At 49.1% G+C, this 24656-nt stretch overlaps 1 protein-coding gene across 2 annotated transcripts in view; it reads left to right on the top strand.

Annotated features, from left to right (window-relative positions):
* AXIN1 (axin 1) overlaps window positions 1–24620 on the top strand; it is a 72262-nt gene extending 47642 nt beyond the window's left edge. The window contains exons 5-10 of one of the 2 annotated variants that reach the window (XM_080617099.1): window positions 6528–6665; window positions 13131–13684; window positions 16027–16203; window positions 17398–17643; window positions 23192–23359; window positions 24055–24617. In XM_080617099.1, the coding sequence (XP_080473225.1) occupies window positions 6528–6665; window positions 13131–13684; window positions 16027–16203; window positions 17398–17643; window positions 23192–23359; window positions 24055–24181 (1410 nt within the window). In that variant the 3' untranslated portion in view covers window positions 24182–24617. Of the gene's footprint in view, window positions 1–6527; window positions 6666–13130; window positions 13685–16026; window positions 16204–17397; window positions 17644–23191; window positions 23360–24054 lie in introns of both variants that reach the window. The other variant, XM_080617100.1, reaches the window with a different exon arrangement.
* The last annotated feature ends 36 nt before the right edge of the window (window positions 24621–24656 follow it).

The following is a 24656-nucleotide window of genomic DNA, read 5'->3' as shown; positions in this document are numbered from 1 at the left end:
GCGATGCCGTTTTTACTGTAAGCATGGCTTTGTTAGAGTTGAAGTTTGAAAGCTTGGCCTTTATTTTTTGTTGTTATTGTTGTTGCTGTTCCCCAACAGTGGGAATGACTGAGTGAATATTCTCCAACTTCAAAGCTTGTCAGTGGCTTTACCTTTTGGATAAAAATAATAGTGCCTTTCTGTTGATCGTGTGCACAGGCAATGCCTCAGTGAACTGCAGGTTATAAACTCGGAGTATGGAGCATTAAATATGTATAGTGAGCTCTGCTTTAACGAACTTCCATCTGCCAAACATTTCTTTTGTTGAACTGAATAAGTGTCATTCCAGCAGCAGTTCCTTGCAGGCTAATTAGTTTTATTTAGCATTAAATTTTATCAACCTTTTTGGAAACCAGTTTAAAAAGGAGGGGAAAACAAGGTTTAAATTGGCCACCTGCTGCTTATAAGTTTTTATATTATCCTACTTATCTACACAGTCTTTTAGAATTACATATTCCTCCTAAACTACACATAGATGCTTCACAAGGATTTTTCTGTGAAACATCCGCTGTTCCCATTAGGTTCTGCACTGTAATTTTAAGTCTCAGGGAAAAAGGCATCTTGATGCATATTTATATGGGAGTGAAGGACTGAGAAGTCGAGTTAGTTCTAGTCTTTCTCCAGGGAATAAAAGTTTAGTTCAGACACTCTGGCACCTCCTGCCAGCCAATTACTGACACAGAATTGGCATCAACTTCAGAGAGGCACAGCTCTGCCCTCACTTATCAATCAGCCAAGAAAGGAGAAGGTAATTAGACAATATGTTTTGACAACACCAGTGTGAAATGTTATAAAGTTAGTCTTTTAAAATCACCTCGAACTGCACACTTATTGAATTAAATGTCCCCAATTAGCAAGGAGCCATGCAAATGTTTCTTCAAGTCGTGGTGCTTTCCAAAGCCAGTGGTTAGGCTGTCTCACAGCCCACAGCTAAAGCAGTCTCCATCAGCCGCCTGGACCTGGTGGTTACCATGCTTTTAAACATGCAGCAATGACTAATTTCCAACCTTTGAGTGAATGTCTTTATGGACTCATATCTAACCAGTGTAGCCAGAGTCTGTACTGATAGTGCTTGCAGAATGCATGGCATGTTTTCCTAGTGATAGGAGAGAACCTTCTACTTCCAAAAAGCGATTTCAGAAGTCCTTTCGAGACCTTACTGTTCCCTTGCAAATGAGTTATGGGGCTATTACACAAAATTCTGAAAGAACTTATATTTCTTTTAATAGCAGCACTTTTAGTTAGGTCCAGAAGCTATAAACTCTAGTGATTATGTGTTCATAGGAGACTGCCTGCTAGGTTCAACAGCTGTGCTGCCTCCTAATAATGAAGGCATGTGCTGGTTGTGTGGGATGCCCTGCTGTGCAGCAGGAGATCTTGGTGCACAGATGGCTGTGTTCTGCACCTTCCACACTTCCCAACTCACCAATGCTCCAAGTTTGGAAAAGCTGTGCTTTGTAAAATGGCTCTCTGCCCAGGAATGCAGTGGGTGAAGACCACTAGCAAGCAGTGAGACCTTTGTTTTGTGCCTCTGGCAGGAACCCATTACATGGCAAACAAGTGTTGCTTTTCATGTGGTTTTGCGTCTCTCTTGGATTCGAGCAGAGACTTGGAGCACCAAGGAAGGAAAGAGCAAGCAAGCTCCCAAAGGAAGGGTGAAGACATAGAGAATGCAGGGCTATATGTATGCAAGGTGGCTTCCATAGCATACTTGAGTGCAGCACAAGATTTTGAGTGACCACTGTGCTATGCTGTACAAGTGAGGAGTGTATGGGATGAGTCCTGGTCTTGTGCTGCCTGGATAACTACAGCTAAATGAGCTTTCTGCTCCTGCAAGTTGGAAACATGCTCAGAATTCCCATCAGCTGTTTCATGCTGTTCTCCTCAAATGCCTTGCAGCAGTGGGACTCCTTGCTAATCCTTGAATGCTGCTAAAATGATGTTAAAATTCAGCTATCCATGAGCTTTGACACAAGCATTTCTGGTATGGAAACACTGTTTATTCTTTAAAACCATGTGTCACAGAGGACTGCATTAATCTGGGAAACGTGGAGGTTCAGAAGTTCTTTTCTCTTGCCTTTAGCCTGCTGTCTTCCTTTAATTTGCAAGACTGACTTGTGAGCTAAAGTTGGCCACTCAGGCGTCATGAAGGCATCAAACCTCCTGTAGAAGAGGGAGGTTTAGCAGCACAGAATTCTTTGACCCAGTTGGATGTGTCAGAAATGGATCCCTGAGGCTGGTTGGAGACCTCTAGCCAATGATAATGTTGTAAAACTTCCTGTTTCATCTCAGAGCAGCTGAGGTTTATTCTTCCCAAGGAGAACCTGCAAACCAGAGTGAGATTCTTCCCTTTCAGCCTTTTCATGTATAGATCGTAGTAAAACCAGACATTTAGGATGCTGGTGTGTTCTGATGTGCAACTTGGTCCTCAGAGCTCAGTTTCTCAGGGAAGGTGAATTCCATCAAAACCCAAAACCTGCATGAGCCTCATGGAGCAAAATCCATTGCAAATCCCACTCTGACAGCTGCAAGAAAAGGAGAAAACATGATAGCAGGTGCTAAATGGAACTACTAGAGAGCTTGTGTATCTCGTATGTTCTTAGCAGGCTGCTTCTTCCCAAAGGTACCAGAGACTTCACATGTCAAGGAAAATATTCTGGTGATAGGTACCCCAAGAAATCCTTCCTCACAACTGTCACTAGGAAAGATTGCTTCATGCAGAACACTTCAAGCAATTTCTTTCTTGCCAACCTATCTGGCATTCACCCTCCCATCTCTTGGTTTCTGCAGCCTCCACAACTCAGTATGGTTTGGTTCTGGAAAGGTCTAAATGGAGCTCGCTCTTTCTGAATTGTTGACCCATAATGTCCAGAGATCTCCTTCTGGTTCAGACTGGAGAGCTGGATCCTCCAAAACCAGCCAGCTCTTGGAGAGTTCTGCACCCGTTACTTGGAACAAAAGCATTTGGAGCAATAAACTGGCGGGGCTCTGTATGTCCACATGAATCCAGGGACAAGTTCAAAATTCTGAAGCCCTGGAGGATCCTTCTCTGGGCATAGGCTCAGCCTGGCTGGTTTTGGATGGAGCATGTCTCCCTTCATTCTCTTCATGGAGCGTGACTCCCTTCAAAGTCAAGCCCATTGCATATAAGGAAGAAATTCTTTACTGTGAGGGTGGTGAGGCACTGGAATGGGTTGCTCAGGGAGGTTGTGAATGCTCCATCCTCGGCGGTGTTCAAGGCCAGGTTGGATGAGGGCTTGGGTGGCATGGTTTAGTGTGAGGTGTCCCTGCCCATGGCAGGGGGGTTGGAACTCGATGATCTTAAGGTCCTTTCCAACCCTAATTATTCTATGATTCTATGATTATTCCATAAACATTTCAAACACACTGTTTTAAGCCTTTTGAACCAGGTAAATGCAGTTCATGTTTGCTGTCCAGGGAGACAGAGAGAGCCCTCAGCAGTTATCTGTGTTGTTTCAGCACAGAGAATTTGCATTCATTATTCTGCAATACTGCTGGTTTTGGGGAAGCCTGTGTAGCTCATCCTTTGAGCTAGAAATAAAGTCAGACGCATAGCAGCAGTGTTCAGAGCATCATCCTGCTTGTGAGTTTTCTGTGAATGACCCTTACAGAGCAACACAGGGCACTTGCAGCCAATATCTGTGTGGTGAAGTGAGGTTTATTTCAGTTGCATTGAACTTGGATGGTCAGGGAGACCCTTGCAGAAATGGCTTCAAAGAGGAGGCTGCATCTTGCACCCTCAAACAGGACCTCTGCAAGCCATCCTGCTGAGTGGAAGGCTCCAAGTATGGGGCAGTGGGTTTTGCAGATGCAGTGGTTTATCAAAGAGAGAGGAAAACAAAGTTCATCCTAAAGATTCTTGGGTTCAGTTACTTTCATTGCTGTAGTTAAGCTTTAATCACCTCCAGACTTTGAGAACTGTAAAAGACCAAAGTCATCTTGAGTTCCCTGGCTACAGCAGTGACTCTGAATGTCCTCAGATCCTCATCAGAGATGGAGCTGTGGTGCTTAAGCTTTGCTGAGCCTGGAGGCAACCACCTTATTGTAACAGGACTTGAACATGCAGGTTAGCAAACATCAGCCTTTGCACCCGCTGTTGCTGGGGGCTCAGGGGAGACTTTGGTTTGGAATGCTGCATTGCATCAAAGGCTTTGAAAATAAAGGGAAATTCTTTCCCAGTTTTGCTTTTCCATGGAAGCCACTGTGGTAGCTGCAGCAGGGAGACCCAGGACTGTAACTGCTGAGCACCAACCTGCCTCTCATTAGGCTCATTAAGTTTCTAACGGAGCAGGGCTTGGTGCTGCCGTCATATAAACAACCGCAGGGAGAGCTGGCATGTCTGAGGTGGCAGGAAGGAGTGAACACATCACTGATGGGTTGCAACTTGTCAGGCAAGAGAGAGATTTCCCTCCTTAGGGAGTTGCTGGAGCTGCCTAAGGAGGTGCATGGTGGTGGTCATGGGTTTGGGGTTTCTGATGAAAGCAGACTGCCTTAGCCAGAAGTGTTCCCTTGGGCTATGCAGGGGGAATGGGGAAACATCACTTGGATCCTAAAAGATCCCCAGGGAGTAACAGAGCAGGGACAAGTTCTGTCATGCCTTCCCCCATAATGAAGCATGTCTGGGGCCCGTTTCTGGACAACACAGGTTTCAGGCTCTGGGATGAAGCATGCCACTTCAGCCTGTGTGCCAATATTTCAAGACTAAATGTCATTTTTTGTTGATGGAAATCTTTTCCTGCAGTATTTCTTTTTAATACAGACCATTGATTTGCTGGAGGACCTGGTGGCAGCAAAGACTTTGCCATCCCAGGGTGGAAGCCACCTGGTAGCTCAAATGTGCTACCAGCATCTGCAGCATCTGCATCCTGGATAAAGGGGATGGTTGGTTGGGGCCCTTTCCAGCTTGGATGGGTCTGTCCTACCTGGGACAGCTTCAGAGCTGTCAGTCCCTCTGCTTGTCATGGAAAGTGGGTGCTAGAGCAGGCAGTCCTGTGCCTGCAAAGCCGAACATGTCCATAGATGTCCCCTGGGATGCTGTAGCCCAGCACCATCCAGAACGGAAGAGAAGGCCACAGCACTGAGCATTGGAATTGGGATTTGCTGGCAGGGTTGGGTCTTCCTCTCAGTGAACAAACCAAGTGATGCTTTAACTGAGACTCTGCAACCCAACTCGGCTGTCGCAAAAGATGTCTTCAGCTTCTCAGTGCCTCTGTTTTTCTTCCCTTGCCTTCCACTTGGGAGCTGGCAGAATGAAAACCCAATGTGATTTGCATACTTTTTGTCAGGTTTATTTTAGTCATCCACATTGATCTTTTGGCTGATCTGGAATATATTCGGGTGGTCTCTCATCCTCCTTTAAAGATTTCAAGCTCGATGTCTGCTGCTGGTGCTTCATTTGTTCTTTTGCTATGAATTATCTCACATCTTCACATTTCATTTTATCTCTGGTCCTATAGAGTGTGTATATCTCTCATGTTGGTATCAAACTATTTGAATGCAGGTTTTTATACTGTTGTATTCTCTGTATATTTTTTTCTCCAAATTAATTTTTTATCTCTGCTGTGTCATTTTTTCTACTATTTTAACAAAATAATGCAGAAGGAATAAAAATGAGGGGAAAAAAACAGCAGCTGATAGCTTCATACTTCAGTACATGAACTTCTCATCCCCAGAGCTCAGGAATTTAAGGACAAAGTAGCTCAGCATTAGGAACCAAGAACGCCCTTGAACTTCAGAAATATTCGTTTGTTCACCCAGAGCAAGCAGAAAAATTGTATCTCTGTGCTTGTAACGTCACTGTATTGATAGAGCAAGCAGGGGATTGCTAGTTGCACGGCTCTGAAGTGCTAGAGATGCAATCCTGCAGGATCCTCTAGTAAGAGAGGATGCTTTGTGGGAATCACAGCCCTTTGTGGCTGGACTGGGCTGTAGCAGAAGATGGAGGGAAGTAAGATGCCTGGAGGTGACAGAATTTCCACTTCTTTCTGTGGCTGTGGGCTAGATCTGCAGATAAACCAGCATACGCTGATCCACCTGGAGTGAGCTGAATGAATGTGTAAGAGTCCTCCTTCTATCAAAGTCAAAACATCACTGCTATAAACATGATTTTTGAGAGTTTTCTCTGTGCATCCTTTTCCCACCCTTTGAGATCAGGATATTCCTGTTGACCCTATGTACACTGGAGCAAGCACATCCATCCCAAAGTGGAGCTTGATGCTGAAAGAGCTGGTTGAACTGTGGCTTCAGGAAACCTTCCCCTTACATGGGGTGCTGCGTGGAGCTGGTGCCAGCCTGTGGTGATGGCTCAGCTTCCAGCCCCTTGGTCCTGGGCTGTACCTCTGCCTGCCAGGCTGCCCTTCCTCAACTCCCCACTGGAATGACTGGCATTTCCAGTTATCGAAGCCTTCACAGCAAACGTGTGATTTTCCATGGATCTTTTGCTAACCCCTGGTGTGTTTTCCCTGCAGCGTACATACCGAATGCCAAAGGATATCCACGTTGAACCAGAGAAGTTTGCTGCAGAACTGATCAATCGTTTGGAGGAGGTACAAAAGGAACGTGAAGCAGAGGAGAAGTTAGAGGAGCGCCTTAAACGTGTTCGAGCGGTTAGTAACCTCCTTGCCCCTCTACCAGCCTGGGAGTCTGTCTGTGTACTGTACACCACAGGGAGCTTTCAACTGCTGTAGAAGCAACTGGGGTGACCACTTCCCTGCTCTAACAGCCATGGTCATCACTTGCACGGAGGCTCCTAGAGTCTCACGTTGCCCCAGGATCTTCCACAGTGCTGTTCCCCCATACATGCAGTGCTCTGTGAGCTCCAGCACTCCCTCCCTGATGTTAGATACCAGCTATGGCACAGCATTACCCACTTCTGCTACCAGTTAGGGGTTGTGGATGCTCTCCATCATCCTTTTGGCACCCTTGCTCTCCTGACTTTGTGAGGATGGGTACTTCCATGTGAGGATGGGTACTATGTAACAGGGGTTTGCCTTCACCTGTGGGGTTTTGTGTGATCCCTATTTTCCCCACAGTTAGTAACCAGATGGCACTCGATGTTATGCTTGGAGATGTTTGTGTGTGCTATCAGGCTGTTTCTGCCCATCAGTGCCTAGCTGATGTGAGATGTTTGTGTCTGCTATCAGGCAAGGATTCTGCCTCTCAGTGCCTAGCACATCCCTAGAAAATTTGGAGCTGATCAGGTGTAGCATCCAAAAATCCTCTCCTGGGCACATGGGTGGCTGAGGAAACCCAACCCAGCACCACATGCTGTGAGCCCTGGTACCACTGGGGCCCTTCAGAGCTCGAAGACTCGGTAGGTGAACCAAGGGAAGTGTGGAAGGTCTTTAGCTCCACAACAAGGTCCAAAAGAGAGAGAGTGAGGTATTGGTTATGTAGTACTACCTGTGTGAGACACTCTCTTCATCACTACTCACACTGTATCTTCTGAGATGATGCATGTCATTCGTGCCTGTACATTTTGTGCTGGGGATACAGGAGAGTTTTCAGAGAACACCACAGTGTTACTGAACATCACCAGTGTCAGTATAGCTACAACCCTGTGTGAAATAATTGTGGGTCTCTGCAGTTAATAGCTGCCATGGCCCTGAGGCAAAGGCTCTGTGCTTAGTAACCCGCACCTGTGCCTTAAAGCAGAAGTGTTGGTGCCTGTTCTGGCTAGCTCTGTGCTTTCAGAGAGTCTGAGACTCTAGGGCAGACCCTACAGCCCCATTAGAGTATTTTTAAATGTTCATCTAGCACGTCTTTAAACCGGAAGGAGCTGTAGGTTTAAGTATTCATATTAAATCACATCTGCATTTCAAATGTGGAGAAGTGAGGAAGGCAGGAGGACTGGTAAGGTTTCTTCCAGCCCCAAGCATTGTCCAGCAGACTTCTGACACCTCTGCATCCAGCATCCAGCCAGAAAAAGCCAGTGAGATTAGATTAGATTCCTGTTAGATTCCCGTAATTCTGGAACTTCTCTGCCTGGTACCTATTGCTTTCTAGATGAAGCCGATGTAACAGCAGCATTTTCTGCTAACACAATCCTAGAGCACTCTTCCTCCTCTCATGGCTCAGTTGCGGCTGCCACCTGTACCAGACTACATTATCTCAGCCCTCCCTCCTTGAAGAAGCTGCCAGTAGCAATACCATAAAATCAGCAAATACCTCTGTGCCAGAGAATAAATTTAAGTCTGTTGAAACACATTTTTGTGTGACTTAATCTATTTTTAAGCCCAGGACTCCCACTAATGCTATATATTAAGCCTCCTTGCTGTCTCCAGAATGTATTTCATTGACTGGCTGGCATCTGGCATTAGCCATTCAGGAAAAACTCAGAGTAAGCAATTGTAGTTCTTTTAGGTCAGCACTTAAGGTGCAGGAGCTGCTGGTATCAGCAAGAGGAGAGCTTGAATTCTGATAGGTCACAGAGCTTTTCTCTGCAAGCTGAACACCAGGTCTACAGGGTAACCTCTTACCACGTCTGCAGGGCTCACTGCACAGCAGCAGAGGGAAAATCAGCAGCATTACTCACACTGGGCAGTTACCAGCTTAGCAGAGAAGCTGGAAATATTTTGCAAGACCTAGGGAAAAATAACTTTTCTTGCCCATGCTGAGCTGCCTGCAGGTTCCCTTTGAAAGCCACATCATGCAGCAACATGGAGAAGAGGCATCTGATTTAAAGCCAAATGCCTTTTACTGAAAAAAAAAAGTAAGATTTCTGATTTAAAAAAAAAAAAAATCACCAAAATTCTGAATTCATTCATTAGTTTGAGCAACGTGGGAGAGGATTAGAGCAGATGTGCGTTCCCTTATTACAGTGTGAGCCACTTCAGTCTTGTGTCCGTGCATGGAAACTGCAGTATCGTATCATACTGATCGGTATCATATCATACAGATCATTCATTTGGGTTGCCCAGGGAGGTTGTGAATGCTCCATCCTTGGCGGTGTCCAAGGCCAGGTTGGATGAGGCCTTGGGTGGCATGGTTTAGTGTGAGGTGTCCCTGCCCATGGCAGGGGGGTTGTAACTAGATGATCTTAAGGTCCTTTCCAACCCTAACTATCCTGTGATTCTATGATTCTGTCCTTGTCTGAACTGCACAAATTGAAAATAAGCCAGGGGAAGCAAAGCCACTGCTGAGATTTGCACTGTTTGGATATAAAACATGGCCTAACTAGAGAGGGAAATCATTTGCATGATGATCAAAAGCGCACTCGTGGTTAGGTGAGCTGTTTTGCCCTAACCACCAGCAACAGCCTGATGGGTGGGACTGGGAGAAGGCAGAGGAGGTTTGCAGCAAGGTATCACTTGCCCATAGCTCATCAGTGCAGATCTCTCCCTCCTAATTCAAAGGGAAGGGCACCCCCAGCCTTGCTGGAGAGTAAAAATAGCTCAGCAGACGGTCAGCAAAGTTGAAGCCTCCATCTCTGTGGCTGCCGCTGCCTTTGGGAGCTGAAGGAGGAGGTTTCTGACAATACTGTGTCAACAAAGCACCATCTAGTGGTTATGGCACCGAGGCCTCCCGTCCCGCGAGAGGCTGTGCTGCTGCCAAGCGTTGCCCAGCTCACTGCAGCGAGATGCTGAAACCCAGCTCTAAGGCCCATGCCACCCCTGTGTCCAGGAAAGCTGAGCCCTTGGAGGCGGCTCCCCAGGCCCACAGGTTTCTTTGATGTAAAATGCTGCTGTTATTGCCTCTTGCCTTGCTTTTTGGTCTTGTTGTCTTGCAGTCCCTTTCTTCTGCCTGTGTTTGCTGCACAGAGGGATGCAGGCTAAGTGGTAGTCATGTACAGCTGAGTGCAGGCAGGTTTGGGAGGGAGGGAAGGCTGCTACTGCTTTGGCAGGCACAGACTGTGATCAGGTAACACAGGGAAGGAGCACCTTGCAGTGCACCAGTACGTGTGGCTGAGCCAAAGCTTGACTCTGCTGTGTCCAAAGTCCTGCATTACAATCCCAGCCTGGGTTGCCCCGACCTCACTAGTTTTTTGGTGAAAAGATTCAGCAGAACTGGGATCTGCTGCCTTGACTCAACCCTTTGCCCTGCACAGGGAGAGAGAGCATCTTGGGATAGGCACCCCAATTCATAGAATCACAGAATAGTTTGGGTTGGAAGGGACCTTCAAAGGTCACGTAGTCCACCCCTCTGCAATGAGCAGGGACATGTTCACTAGCTACTGTTTCCTCACTGTTGGGGCTTTCTTACCTGATGCAGGGCTGAGACCTGTTCTAGGGGGTGGGAAACCAGCTGCCCCAGGCCTGCCTGTACACAACCCACCTCAGCAGCACTTGCTCCTGCCTGAGGACATGCTTGGGATGCAGATCTCCTGCTCAGTGACACAGGTGAGCTGAGCCAAGGCAAACAGAGAGCCAGTGTATCCCTTTCCATCCCTCAACCCACCCGAACCTCAGTCATGGAGCAAAGCAAACTACCATGTCCCAGTTATCAGCAAAATGCAGTTCCAGGGAGCCAGAGGATTTCCCAAATCCCGGGCACGCATTTGGCAGGATCATCCCAGGTTGTCACTCCCATGCCATTCTGCTCCAGTGTGAGAGCCTTGCTGGAGCTCTGGGCCCTGAGCAGAAAGGGCACACTGCCATTCCTCAGGAATCAGTGCATGGGTCAGATCTTTCCCTGCACATTAGGTGGTGTTTAAACCTTAGAGTTTTCCACAAAGTACCAGCCCTGAAAGCCTACCAAGTGCTGAGCCTATCAGATTATCAAAAACTGCTCATAAATGCCTACCCCGGTGACAGGGATTTAGTCAGCACATGCTTCATCTTTTCTTATCCCTGAGCTAGGTTCTCAGGGACAGCAGTTGGCAGCTGCAGCGATGTGGCTGTAGATGGAAGGTGTCTCTGAAGTTCTCCAAAGCAATTTGTTAGACAGTGGTGTGTCCCCTCCAGACATGGGCATCATGTCACACCCCCAGGCTTGCAGTGCCCGTGCCTTTGGCATTTTCAAAGCCTGACATTGTCCCTGTTTCAGAGTTGAACCCCCATGTGTGACAACTGGGAGGAAGTCTGTTATTCGCTTTCTTTCTGTGTGATTGGCAGCTGAAACTTTGAAGCTGGTTAGCAAGTGATAGATGATGAATCTGACAGACAAAGCTGATGAGAGTCAGTGTTTTCAATGCCATCCAGAGGGACCTTGACACACTTGTGAGGTGGGCTGATGCCAACCTTATGAAGTTTAACCATGCCAAGTGCAAGATCCTACACCTGGGTCAGAGCAATCCCAGGCACGGCTACAGGTTAGGCAGAGAAGAGATTCAGAGCAGCCCTGCAGAGAAGGACTTGGGAGTGTTGGTCGATGAGAAAATGAACATGAGCCGGCTTCAGTGTGTGCTCACAGCCCAGAAAGCCAACCGTATCCTGGGCTGCATCAAAAGGAGCGTGACCAGCAGGTCGAAGGAGGTGATCCTTCCCTTCTACTCTGCTCTCATGAGACCTCACTTGGAGTATTGTGTGCAGTTCTGGTGTCCTCAACATAAAAAGGACATGGAACTGTTGGAACAAGTCCAGAGGAGGGCCACGAGGATGATCAGGGGACTGGAGCACCTCCCGTATGAAAACAGGCTGAGAAAGTTGGGGCTGTTGAGCCTGGAGAAGAGAAGGCTGTGTGGAGACCTCATAGCAGCCTTCCAGTATCTGAAGGGGGCCTACAAGGGTGCTGGGGAGGGACTCTTCATCAGGGACTGTAGTGATAGGACAAGGGGTAACGGGTTCAAACTTAAACAGGGGAAGTTTAGATTGGATCTAAGGAAGAAATTCTTTACTGAGAGGGTGGTGAGGCACTGGAATGGGTTGCCCAGGGAGGTTGTGAATGCTCCATCCTTGGTGGTGTTCAAGACCAGGTTGGATGAGGCCTTGGGTGGCATGGTTTAGTGTGGGGTGTCTCTGCCCATGGCAGGGGGGTTGGAACTAGATGATCTTAAGGTCCTTTCCAACCCTAACTATTCTATGATTCTGTGATTCTATGCGTTTATCTGGCAGGACAGAGATATCCTGTGCTGCAAGTGATTTCTTTACATGCCAAAGGAGGAAAAGAGAGCAGCATTAAAGGACTCGCTGGAATCCTGCTTATGTAATTAAAAAAAGTAGGAATCCTGACTTCCAATAAGGAAACTTCATAAATATCTGAGTTTATGTTGGAGCATGAAGTATTGTGTCAGCATCAAAACTGTGGCTGTCAGCATGGAGGAGTTTTGTTCTTCCTGGCAAGGACTGAAGTTGCTAACACTGTGTCCTAGACCATTGTGAACTACAGGAACAAGCAGTTAGTTCCAACCTGTTTCTTTATCTGCGTGAAGTGTTTCACTCCAGCCTGTAGCAGGCCTGGGAGAAATCAGTGTTTGATTTTCAAAACCATTCATGCTGCTGTCAACCTTCAGTTGTTCCCTCCAATTACAAGCCCACTGTTGGCTTTACCATGTGAAATAGCCATTTGGGTGAGAAACTCCCCTGGTCCTGACTCCAGAGCTGTTTTGCCACATATCCCATAGCTTTGGGCTTTATCTGATAGGCTTTGAGGCAATGCCTTGCCAAAGGCTCATAGGAAGCACAGGTACAATGCAGTAAGTTATGTTTCTGCTGGCGGTAGTTGTTATAGAACCACCTTCAAGGGACATAGGAACTTTTTGGTAAGCTCTGCCCAATCATACATCTGATTAAGTTGTTACACATGTCAGAAAGCTGCGTCTGCAAACCCTCATTGTGGTGTGGGGGCTGCCTGTCAGAAGTTGCCTCAGTCTCTTTGGGTAACGCATGGAGACCCTTGCTAATGGTGGCTCAAAAAGCAGGTACATAGACAGACATGAGCAGCTCTGCTCGGTGGCAGCAAGACTGCACAGGCTTGGATTGAGCATTAGGAAACTCCTTGCAGGAGGGTGGCACACTCTGGGACAGGTCTCTGGAGGGCTGGTGGATCTCTGTCTTGAAGGTTTTCAGGATCTGGTTGGACTAAGCCAGGCCTGACTCAGGGGTTGGCAGCAGTCCTGCTGCAAGCGGGAGCTGGGACTGGGGACTCTTCAACACTCTGCTGTCGTTCTCTGATTGTTCTCATGTTTCTTGCAGGAAGAAGAAGGTGAGGATGCAGATATCTCTTCTGGTCCTTCAGTCATTAGCCACAAGATGCCTTCCGCCCAAGCCTTTCATCACTTTGCTCCTCGTTACTCTGAGATGGGCTGCACTGGGATGCAGATGAGAGATGCTCATGAAGAAAACCCAGAAAGCATCCTTGATGAACACGTACAGCGTGTGATGAAAACACCAGGCTGCCAGTCTCCAGGACCTGGACGCCACTCTCCTAAGCCACGCTCCCCAGAAAGCGGCCACTTAGGAAAACTGTCAGGGACACTAGGAACAATTCCTCCAGGGCATGGCAAGCACCCAACAAAATCAGGAATGAAACTGGATGCATCTAACTTATACCACCATAAACACGTCTACCACCACATCCATCACCACGGCATGATGAAACCAAAAGAGCAGATTGAGGCCGAGGCCACGCAGCGAGTGCAGAACAGCTTTGCTTGGAATGTAGATTCACATAACTATGCAACAAAGACACAAAACTACACTGAAAACTTGGGCATGGCCCCTGTCCCTCTGGACTCTTTAGGCTACAGGTGAGTCAAGCAACACCCAACAGGAACCCCAGAGCTGTGGCTTCTCTAGCAAGCTCTTTCATAAATGGCTGTAGCATGTCAGTGAAACAGTGTCTGAACCACATGTTGTTGTGAAAGCCTATGCTGGGACATAGTCTGAGGGCCTCCCACTGCTCTTCCCCTTCAGAAATGGATGTGTCCCCACTAATCCTTATAGACCCCTTTTTATCTCTCTGGTCTGGTGCTGAAAGACACCTCTTCCTGGGATTTTTAATGGCCTTGGTCGTAAAGTAGGTTTTCTGCTCCTTAAAGCAGTGGAGGTGTTTAGAAATTACAGATGCTGGTCTACTTCCCCATGCATCAGGAGTATCTAAGTATAGGGCTGTGTCTCAGGGTCTGGGTAAGAGACTGATCTCATAAGGTGTTATGAGAGGACAAAAAAGCCCTCCTTATTGCAGGTCCTAAACCGTTCACCAGAAGGGCTCCTTTCTCTTCCTAGCTGCAGAACTGCTGTGGCATCCTATCCCAAGGATGCTATCTGGGTTAGGGGACCCTCTTACCCGGAAAAAATGTCGTGCTGCTTATGGGCTTTTGTCCGCTTTCCCTCGGCCACTTGAATTTCTCCATCCCCTCTATGCTGAGGGGAAAGGGCAAAACTCCTTCTCTGCCATAGCAGGTTCTGCTAGGCCTGTTACTCGATGACTGCAAAGGTAAGAGTGGGCTACCCAGGGTAAGGGATGGTGATGAAGCAGCCCGAGGGGAGAGCTGTGCCAGTTCCCCAAGGCCATGGGTTTGGAGTGTTGCTTTGCAGCGTACCAGGGGTGGGATAGTTAGTGAAGGCGAGTGGTTGGGTTTGCGGTGGGCAGGACCAGCTTTCCAGGCAGAGTGCAGAGGCAGCCCAAGCTCCAGGGAGAGAGAAGCATTTAAATCTGCCCTGTTTCTATGGGGAAAAGGTTATTTCAACAGAGCATGAGCATGGCTGTGCTGGGTCAACCCAAAGCCGCATCCTAGACACAGAGCTTGTCTCTAGCATTGACTACAGCATGTATTTAAGGGAGTGTCAAGAGGGCACTTTCAGAGCTGTCCTTCCTCTGGCACAAACTCCCAGTTCATGACAGTCCCTGGGTTAGGAACTTCACAAGACAAGAGGTTGCAGCAAAGTTTGGTCTTGCTTGGCAGCCAGCAGTCTCTTGCAGTAGCTCATTTGGCTCCTTGTTGACCTTGGCTCCTGGTTGACCCCAGCCAAGCTGCTGTCCCTCCAGTCCCTGACTGCTGTGTCTGTGGTTGATTGCAACCTGCAGAAAAAGGGGAATTTTTGTTTGCACTGAACCTGCTACTGGAGGATTTCGTTTGATACCCACTAGTCCTCAAGTGAGGAGAAGAGAGAAGTTGTCAGTTCATCCTGCCTTTGTAGATCTTCAGCAACCTCTCCCCAGGGTTTTCCCCAAAAAATCAGCAAAGCTGTCTGAAGGCCTGTGACTCCTCTGTGATGTTAAGATTATTTTTCCTATGTGTGTTAGTAAGCGTGCAGAAACAGAGGTAGAGAAGTCCTATGAATTACAGCAAGTGGATGATGACAGTAGTGGGGGTCCTATGAAATTACAGGCTGTGACAAGGACAGGCCAGCATGCATGAGTTCAACGTGGCCTTGTGAGCATGGGGCTGCTCAGCTGGGCACATGGTGGGGTTTCTGTAGGAGCCTCTGCTGCAGCCATAAGCATAGCCAAAGTGTTGGCTGCTGCTTGGCGTCCGTCTGGCTACAGTGTTTGAGGTGGCTGGGCTTCCCAGTGCATGAGGGGCCACGGAAGGCAGCCCACCCTGCTAGGATGTGATCTTCCACCACGATGAGAAGCCTTGATTCAATTTGGGGTGAGAAGCAAATGTTGGGCATGGCAAGTCAGCAGTTTGGGGTATCGGTGAACCTGGGGGGTGATGGGAAAGGTCCAGGTTTGAAGCAGTGGTTTGGCATGGAGAAGCAGCGACAGATTGCATCACCAGGATGAAGCTCCTGCTCTGAGCAAAGAGCTGGAGGTTTAACACAACCCTTCTTGTGGCAGGAGATCTTGCCATGTTGCCATGGCTCATTTGGCCTAAGGAGAAGCTCCCTTTCCTTGCAGGTGGCTGGACAGAGAAGTCTGCTGTGCCTAGGTCTAGCTAGTCTTGCTCTTGGGCTCATGGTTGGTTTTTGAGCTATGGTAGCACTAGGGGGCTGTGGAAGGCAGCCAGGGCCACATCTACACTGCAGGAGCACCAGACCCTGGCAGGGCTGAATGTGTCTGGAGATAGACATGTCCATCCTCTGCCATGGTCTGCAGTGGTTTGGCTTAGGCAAAGCGCTAATGTCTCAAGCTTTGTTCTTGCAGTGGGAAAGCAAGTCTGCTCTCAAAAAGAAATGTTAAGAAGACCGATTCAGGGAAAAGTGATGGTGCCAACTATGAGATGCCAGGATCTCCTGAAGACGTGGAGAGAAACCAGAAGATCCTTCAGTGGATCATAGAAGGAGAGAAGGAGATCAGCAGGCATAAGAAAACAAACCATGGGTAAGGGCGGGCAGAGCAAGGGGTCTTCATGCTATGGTATTGCATCCCCTGCACAAAGCATGGGTGTCTAGGCTGACCAGCACTCTGCCATGTTCCTGGAGGTCTCAGGAAGACAAGAATCCACCAGGCACAAGGGTTTAGACCCTTTGGATACTGAGGATTGCTTAGGGGCTATTAGGTCTGTTTTTTTCTGAAGGATAACTTGAGGCCATGGCAGGAGATTGCAGCCCCAAGGAATCTCACGAATTATCTCTGTGGTTCCAAGGTGGGTAACATGGCATGCAGGATTTTCACCTGTATGTAAATACCTGTTGCTCCTGCAAGGTGCTGATAGAAATGGAAGAACCTGATGCACTTTAGCCATTGGTCCTGAGTAAGCAGTTTAGCACGGTTCAGGATTGCCCAGCATTTTGGCTTGCTGGGAGCATCGTCTGGGATGGCCTCACTTGCCTAGAGTGGAGCCAAGGATGTGGCTGTCTCAGGAATCTCTCTGTAGTCAAACACAACTCTGATGGGCACTGATCCTTAATCACAGTCTGGTCAGTCTGGCAAAACACAGCACTTGCTGGGTGTTGGCAAGAGGGATCCGGAGTCTTGTCCCTTCTGGAACCGCTGCGCTGGTGGCTGAGTGGTCAAACTGCTGGTGGTTTCTTCTCTTGCTTGATGATAGAGGTCAGGATAAGCTGCACTGCAGGCAGCTGGGGCCAAGTGCCAGGGCCATAGGCAGTGCCAGACCACTGTGAAGTCAGGCAACAGGTTCTGCTGCTGGAGTTGGGGAAGGACAAACACATCTCTGCAACATCCCCTTCCCTGGATGCTGACCAGCAGGTCATGGAGAGGCTCCTAGCCTGGCAACATCGGCAGCACGTAGAAGGGCGTCTTCTGGGGGAATGTCACAAATGGTGGAGCTGCCTTTTGCTCGTTTTATTTTTATGGACTTGATGAGAGCCCTTAAACAGATCTGTGGGCTTTGTGTCAGGGTTGGGTTGCTCACCCTGATGTCTCAGGACTTGCTGTCCTGAAATCTTCTCCAGAGGTGGATGGTGCTCCCCTTTCCTTCAGAAGCCATGCTGTAAGGAGCTTCCCAGGGGTGCCTATGTCCAGATGCAAAAGCATTAGGTCTGTTTAGGAGTGACTGTGTACCTGTGCAAAGCATCTTGTTGATTCATGTAAAACCTTTGTGTTTGTGTGCAGCTCTTCTGGTGCTAAGAAGCAGCTGTCCCATGATATGGTCCGATCCCTCTCCATTGAGCGACCTGTTGCGGTGCATCCATGGGTCAGTGCCCAGCTCCGAAACGTCGTCCAGCCTTCTCACCCCTTCATCCAAGATCCCACCATGCCACCCAATCCAGCCCCCAACCCTCTCACCCAGCTGGAAGAAGCTCGCAGGAGGTTGGAGGAGGAAGAGAAAAGGGCTGGAAAGCTCCCCCTTAAACAAAGGTAGGGTCTGACTGTGCATGGTAGGGAAGGGGGAGACTGCTCTGAAGGTGGCAGCTGAAGGAGAAGCCCACATCCTCTGCTGTGGTCTCCAGCTCCTAGCACCATCTGGGTCAGAGAAATCTGCATCAGTCCCTCTGACATCGTGGTGCAAATGCCAAAACCCACCGTGAGGGCCTGGGTTTGTGGTTTGTGGATGGAGAGGCTGGAAATGCTCCTGGCAGAGTGGGGAAAGGGCTGCTGAGAGCTTGAGGAGCTGGGCAGGGAGAGCGTGTCTAGAAGGGGCATGGTAAGGGGGATCTCACTCCCCAGTGTTTGCTGACTCTCCGCTCATTCACACTCAGGTGATGATTTCAAAGGCTGGTGCAGGAGCAGGATTTAGCAGAATGCAGCAGATTTAAGTGCAGAAGAGGAATATTTATTTGCTCTTTATCTACATCTCCCGCAGACTTCCAGCAAAAGCTGCTCATGGCACCTGGATGAGAGCAGTGCACTGTAGTCCTGCTGCCGCAGCAGTGACTCACTGCATGGCTGTACCCAAGTCACTGCATCTTTTTGTGACTCAGCTTAATGCCTGTTGCAGAGCTAATTCTCCTGCTCCTGTGTTTATCTTTCAGGGAACGTTATTTGCAAGGCACACAGCTCTCAGATGAAAAGCGTTTGGGAAGTGCTAGATAATTACTGTTAACAGCTAAAAGCACTTTGTCCATTAAAAACCTTTCACGGCTTTATAGCTGTCTTCTGAAAACCTGAAACTGCAGTCTGGCTCTTGGAAACACAAGTGTAATTTAAAAAAAGCTCTTCTAATTGCTGAGCTCAAGTTATTTTTGCTTGCAGTGACCATGTAGCAGACTTCTGCATATTGATGTCACAGCATTGATTAAAAGCCAGGTAAAATTAGAGGGCTCTCCCAGGTCAGGTTAAGCCAAGTTTATTTGATCTACCTTTCAGTTGATGTAATTGGATCAGGTTTATTAGTAGGGTTGTTTATAGTTGTGCTAAATTCATGCACCTTCCCCAGAAATATCTAGATGCAGGTACATACTTTGGAAACAATGACCTGTGTTATATGCATATGCAGTTAATACTGTCATAGTAATTTGCCACGTGGGGTAAGCGTAGCTTTTGTAGGAACCCCACAGCATTGTGGTTAAGACCATGCAGACCAGTGGGAGAACAGGCTGAGCAGTTCCAGTGCTGGGCTGCTCTGCTTACACTGGCTCTCCATGAGGTCTGGCTCTTCTCCTGATGGTGCAGGGATCCCCCTGACCCGCTCCATGTGTGGAAAACCAAGGAGCCATGTTCGCCAGCAGGGAATTGTTAATGAAAGGCAGATGTGCCCATGCCCAGTAGCAAGCAAGAATGGATGCAGTGGTACCCACGGAGCCAAAGATTTGTGGATGTTGAAATCTCTCTGCTGGATTTTGGCAGGATTGGGTGCTCCAGCTGAAGCAAGCTTGAGCTAGCAGCTTTTTAGAAGGCTGCTGGCATGGTTAGCACAGGAGTCTGCCTGAAAATAGACCCCATCGTTCTTCTGAGAGCAAAGGAGAAACGGAGAGGGGAGCTCGTGTGAAAACAGTTTATTTCAGTCAGGAGCTTTGAAGAGCTCTGGGAAATTGGAAGCAGTGTCCCAGGTTTGCCAGCAGCCTTGAGGAAGCACAGTGCCAGTGGCAGAAGAGGTGGAGGTGTGCCCGGAGGTGTCCTTGAGGCACCAGCTTGAGCTGGCTGTGGGAAGAGAGTGCACCATGCCAGCTTGGTATGGCCAGGCTGAGCTTTCCAGCAGTTACCTGTGTGTCCTCTGGCAGAGCCCTCACCAGCAGTGGCCTTCCCCAGCTCACTGCCCACTGCCCTGGCTGGGGTGTCAGCAACCCCACTCCCACCCCAGCACTGCCCCACTAGAGATAAAGGAGGCACCTGTAATGCCTGTACTGGGAATCATAGATATTCTTCCATAAATCACACTTCTTTTGCAGAAAAAGCCTTTCTCTCCCTGTTCATAGCAAATGGTGAGAATATTGGAGCGAACCAGGTGCCTTATCCCTGTGTGGCAGCAAGGTTGGATTGGTGTTGTAACACAGACTTAGTTTCCCTGTCATGGCACCACTGGGTTATGCAGCTCAGCAACCAGGACTGAAATGCAGACGCAGTGAGTCAGATGAGTGCTGCTGGTTCCTTAATGGGTAATATTTTTGCTTGTGACAAATGCAGCAAAGGGAGGTGATCCCAGAAGGGGCAGGGGGGTGGTACCTGGCTATGTTTCTGGGTCATACTGCCACCCTGGGAATGGGTGCAGGTGGAAGCTTTAATGAGGCAGAGCTCAGAGACAGTCTGGTGGCCTGTTTCGGTAAGCCATGGTCTCAGGAGATGTCTTAGTGATGACAGAAGCGGAGACAGTTGTGTTGTCTCATCCTCCTGAGAGGAGCTCTTGGAAAATACCATTTTCAGTGATTCTGTATTCCTCAGCCCTGCTTCAGCCTGCTACGGGTTACAGCACTGCTGGATAGGAGCAGTTGATGCAATTTGATTTGTGCAAAGCATTGATTTGTGCAAAGCATTTGACACTGTCCCGCACAACATCCTTGTTTCTGAGCTGCAGAAACATGGATTTGATGGATGAACCACTTGGTGAATAAGGAATTGGCTGGATGGTCACACTCAAAGAGTCATGGTCAGTGGCTCAATTGCTAAGTATAGACACAACCAGTGATGAGTGGCGTTCCTCAGGGTCAGTATTGGGACCAGTGCTGTTTAACATCTTTATCAGCGACACGGACAGTGAAATTGAGCTCCACCTCAGCAAGTTTGGCAATGACACCAAGCTGTGTGGTGCCATCTGCATGCTGGAGGGAAGGGACGGGATCCAGAGGGACCTTGAAGCTTGAGAGGTGGGACCATGCAAACCTCATGAAGTTCAACAAAGCCAAGTACAAGGTCTTGCATTTGGCTCTGGGCAATCCCAAACACAAACACAGGCTGGATTCAGAGCAGTCCTGGGGAGGAGTTGGGGTTGTTGACTGACAAGAAACTCAGCATGACCCAGTGGTGTGCACTTGCAGGTCAGCAAGGCAACCAGAGGAGGCCACGAAGATGCTGCAAGGGCTGGAGCACCTTTGCTCTGGCGATAGGCTGAGAGAGCTGGGCTTGTTCAGCCTAGAGAGAAGAAGGCTCTGGGGAGACCTTAGTGCAGGTCCCAGTGCCTAAAAGGGCTGACAAGAAAGCTGGAGAGGGGCTTTTGACAAGGGCACGTAGTGACAGGACAACTGGAATGGCTTTAAACTGAAAGAGGGTAGATTGAGATTAGGTATTAGAAAGAATTTTTCCTTGTGAGGGTGGTGAGACACTGGCACGGGTTGCCCAGAGAAGCTGTGGCTGCCCCATCCCTTGCAGTGTTCAAGGCCAGGTTGGATGGGGCTTGGGGCAACCTGGTCTAGTGAAAGGTGTCCCTCCCCGTGGCAGGGGGTTGGAACTGGGTGATCTGTAAGGCCGCTTCCAACCCAAACTGTGATTTGTGGCATAGTAGGGACAGCCAAAAGCCGTGGCGGTTGTTTTACCTCTAGGTCTGTGAAGCAGTGCAGAGTTTCTGCTCTGGAACATCATTTCAGGCATCATTTTGGGGCACATCTCTCTGCTCTGGAAAGAGGTGAGCACTGGAGCTGGGCTGAGCATCTTCAGAAACAGCCTTTCAGGGATGAATTACATGGCAGGAGGAGGAAGAGGAAGAAAGAGGGTTCCAGCCACTCGCACCATCCCACTCTTGCTGCTTCTGTGCAGAGCTCAAGGGTGTCTTCTCCACTTCCCCAGGCAAAGGAGAATGGCAGCCCTGGAACCGGCTTTGCTGCCTGCACAGGATGTGAAGCTGTGTCCCCAGGTCCCCAGGCACACAGCAGCTCTCTCTTAGTCATGACTTGTTTCTAGCAGGATTAAGGGAAGCTTAGGGACTTTGAGGTTTTCCAAACCCCTTCAATTAACTTCTGGCTTGCAGGGTTCACAGAATTTGCCTGAATTTATGATCCATTTTTCCTTTAAATGGCTCATTTTATTTTTTTTTTTTTCCCAAGGATGACTCAATTCCTTAATGTTTTTCTAGCTAAAGGGCATCCTGTGCTTTGATATGGGGATGGGAGAGGCTCTGAGAGCAATGCTGGCACCAGGAGTGGACCCTTGCCTCTCAGGATGCTGTGTCTTCCCCCAAGGTCCCCCAAGCAGAGCAAGCAGCAGGAAGGTTGTTCAGTTGAACATTAGACCTCTCATGCCTATAGAAAGAGGTGTAAAGATTGTGCTTAGCCTTGGTTTGCAGTGCGAGTGTTTATGTGGGCATACCATTAAATAGGTGCTTTGCCCGTAAGCCAGTGTTTAAAGGTTAAGGTCAGAGTCATTTCCAAAGCTGCAATTACCTCATGTGCTTGGCAAATTCTGGTTTTTACAGCAACTTTCCAGCCATGTAAATACAAAATCATCCTTTTTATCCAGCATGCTTTTAAAACCATTTCTTAAAGCTGCCGGATTTGTTTTATGTGACATCGAAAGGGAAGGCTGCATCTGGCTGAGACCACACATGCCAACTTACCAGTTTGTGTAGGCTGCTCCAGTGTTTGTGCAGCATTTACAGCACCCCAGATGGAAAGCTCTACAGAAGGACAAAGTACCCTGACTTTTATTACAGCTACTTTCGTCTGCCGCTGAAAATGGGGTTAGGACTGGGCTGATGCTTTCGGTCCAGTGATGGCACCATGTGGCAAAACCCCAGTGTGTGGGCTGAAAGCAGAGAGAGACCAGCATTCTGAGGCTCAGGAGAACACAGCAGGTTGAAAGTCATTGAGGTTTTAGGGATGGAAGTAGCCTTGCTGTGTTGCTCAAATGGGACAGGCAGCAAAGCCTCCAGGGCATGCCCCACTGGGACCTCTGTCCCCTCCAACCTCCATCTCCCATGGGAGAGGTGCCGTGGGGAGCAGGAGCAGTGCTGTCTGCACAGCCCTGCAGATGTAGGTCAGCAGAAAGCCATGCTGAGCTATTTTGGCCATGGCAGCAGTAATCCCAAGCAGTCTGAGCAGTGTTTGCATTATCATCCCCAAGCACACTTCCAGCCTTGGCTGCTCAGTGCGTGCCAGGAGCATGCTGATGGTGACTTGGGTCTGCTGCCATGGGCCTGGGATGCTTTGTCTTGTGTGGAGCTTACTGATGACTCCCCAGGCTGGCAGTGCTTTGGGAAGCACAGCAAAAAGCGTGTAGGTGGGTTTGTTCAGTGTGAAGGGGCCAAGCTAGAACCTTAGTGACCTGCACCCACCTTGTAACTGTGGTCTGGCCCTATCCAGCCTTTCCAACAAGTGCCTCTTCCTTCTTCACCAGCCTCAGTGTGCAGATGTGTGCTAAGAGAGCTGGTGGTGGGAGCAAAGGGTGTATTGCGTTTCCTCCAGCCAGATCTGTCACCTCCAGTGGGACCTGACCTGCACTGCTCTCCTAGGCAGCCCTGTACCCAGATGGGCACCCACATCAGTGGTGCTGAGCACTGTGGGCTCATACTCAGCAGGTCTCTTGTGTTTGTGCACACCAGGTTGAAGCCCCAGAAGAGACCAGGCAGTGGCGCGTCCCAGCCGTGTGAGAACATCGTGGTCGCCTACTACTTCTGCGGAGAGCCCATCCCCTACCGCACCTTCGTCAAGGGACGTGTGGTGACGCTGGGACAGTTCAAGGAGCTGCTGACCAAGAAAGGGAACTACAGGTAAGAGCTGCTCCCCGTGCATGCTGTGGTGCCACAGACCATCAGTGACCCCTGGCAGATGCCATGTTGCCCCCACCAAAGTGAAGCAGCATGGTGGAGAAGGGCTCCCGCAGGGCATGCTGTGGTGGGGATGTGACAGTATGGCCAAGGCACCTTGGCTGTTTTAAGAGGCAGGTTACAGGGACAAGGGAGATTGGGTTTTGTAGCAAAAGCATCTTGTATCACAGTTTGCACCTTCAGCAGAAGCTGCTGAGCTGCCCTGTATGGTCCTGGGCTGGTGAGGGGCAGCATCAGCCAGTGCTTAGTGATGCTGTGGGGAACACTCGACTCCCAGAGCTGGTTTGGCTCCTCACAAAGTTTCTTCCAGTAAGAATAAGGAGGTTGGGTCCTGTGAGAATCCCAAAGCAGCCAGGCATGAGGCATGTAACTCTCAGAGTTCTACCTTCCAAGTAGGAGCTGCCATGGAAAAGCATGCCTAGCAACCCTTCACCAGCACCAGTGCCTCATCCATTGCTTTGGAGAGAGCTGTGAATGGGCTTAGATTCACAGCTGGAGCTCCAGAATGTGCTAGCATGGATTTTTTAGCTCACTCTGCAGGGACAGAAGTGTGGTCCAGGTTGCCCCCACATCTGTGGGAGCTGCTCCCAGTGCACCACATGGTTTTTTCCTCTCTCCCCCATGTTTCTGTTTTTCAGGTATTACTTTAAGAAAGTGAGTGACGAGTTTGACTGTGGTGTGGTCTTCGAGGAGGTGCGGGAGGATGACACCATCCTGCCCATCTTTGAAGAGAAGATCATCGGGAAGGTGGAAAAGATCGACTAGGCTCCAGGGCTGCCGAGGCGTGAGGACAGGACTGTGAAGGACTCTGGGACCGGAGGAGAAGGCCTGGGGCGGATGCTGGTGGTGCCATTGCCATGGGCACCAGGTGGAGAGCAGCAGCCTGCACCGTCACGGACCTGACCAAGCTCCAGGTTGCTGGTGGACACTGTTTCACCCCTCAAACCTGCCAGTGGGAGCCTGGGCTCCCTCTCCATACCGAATATAAGTGTAATGTAGCATTGTACAGTGCATTAGAAAGTGTAATATGACCTTGTTTACTAAAGCTGCATATTTTTGATATATTGTAATAAAAGGAAAATACTTCCAATGTCACAGTGCTCTTATGTAAATGTAAAGCGTACAGGTACTGCAGAGCTCGCCCAAAGTGGACAGCCACCCATCACGCTCCGTCTGCTCCTCGCTTTCACAGCACCCTGCCCTGGCCCCCAGCATGAATGGCACAGCCCCGCTCCAGAGG

Source organism: Psittacula echo, assembly GCF_963264785.1.
Source record: "Psittacula echo genome assembly, chromosome: 5".
NCBI lineage: Eukaryota > Metazoa > Chordata > Aves > Psittaciformes > Psittacidae > Psittacula > Psittacula echo.
This window is presented reverse-complemented; position numbering and strand designations above follow the sequence as displayed.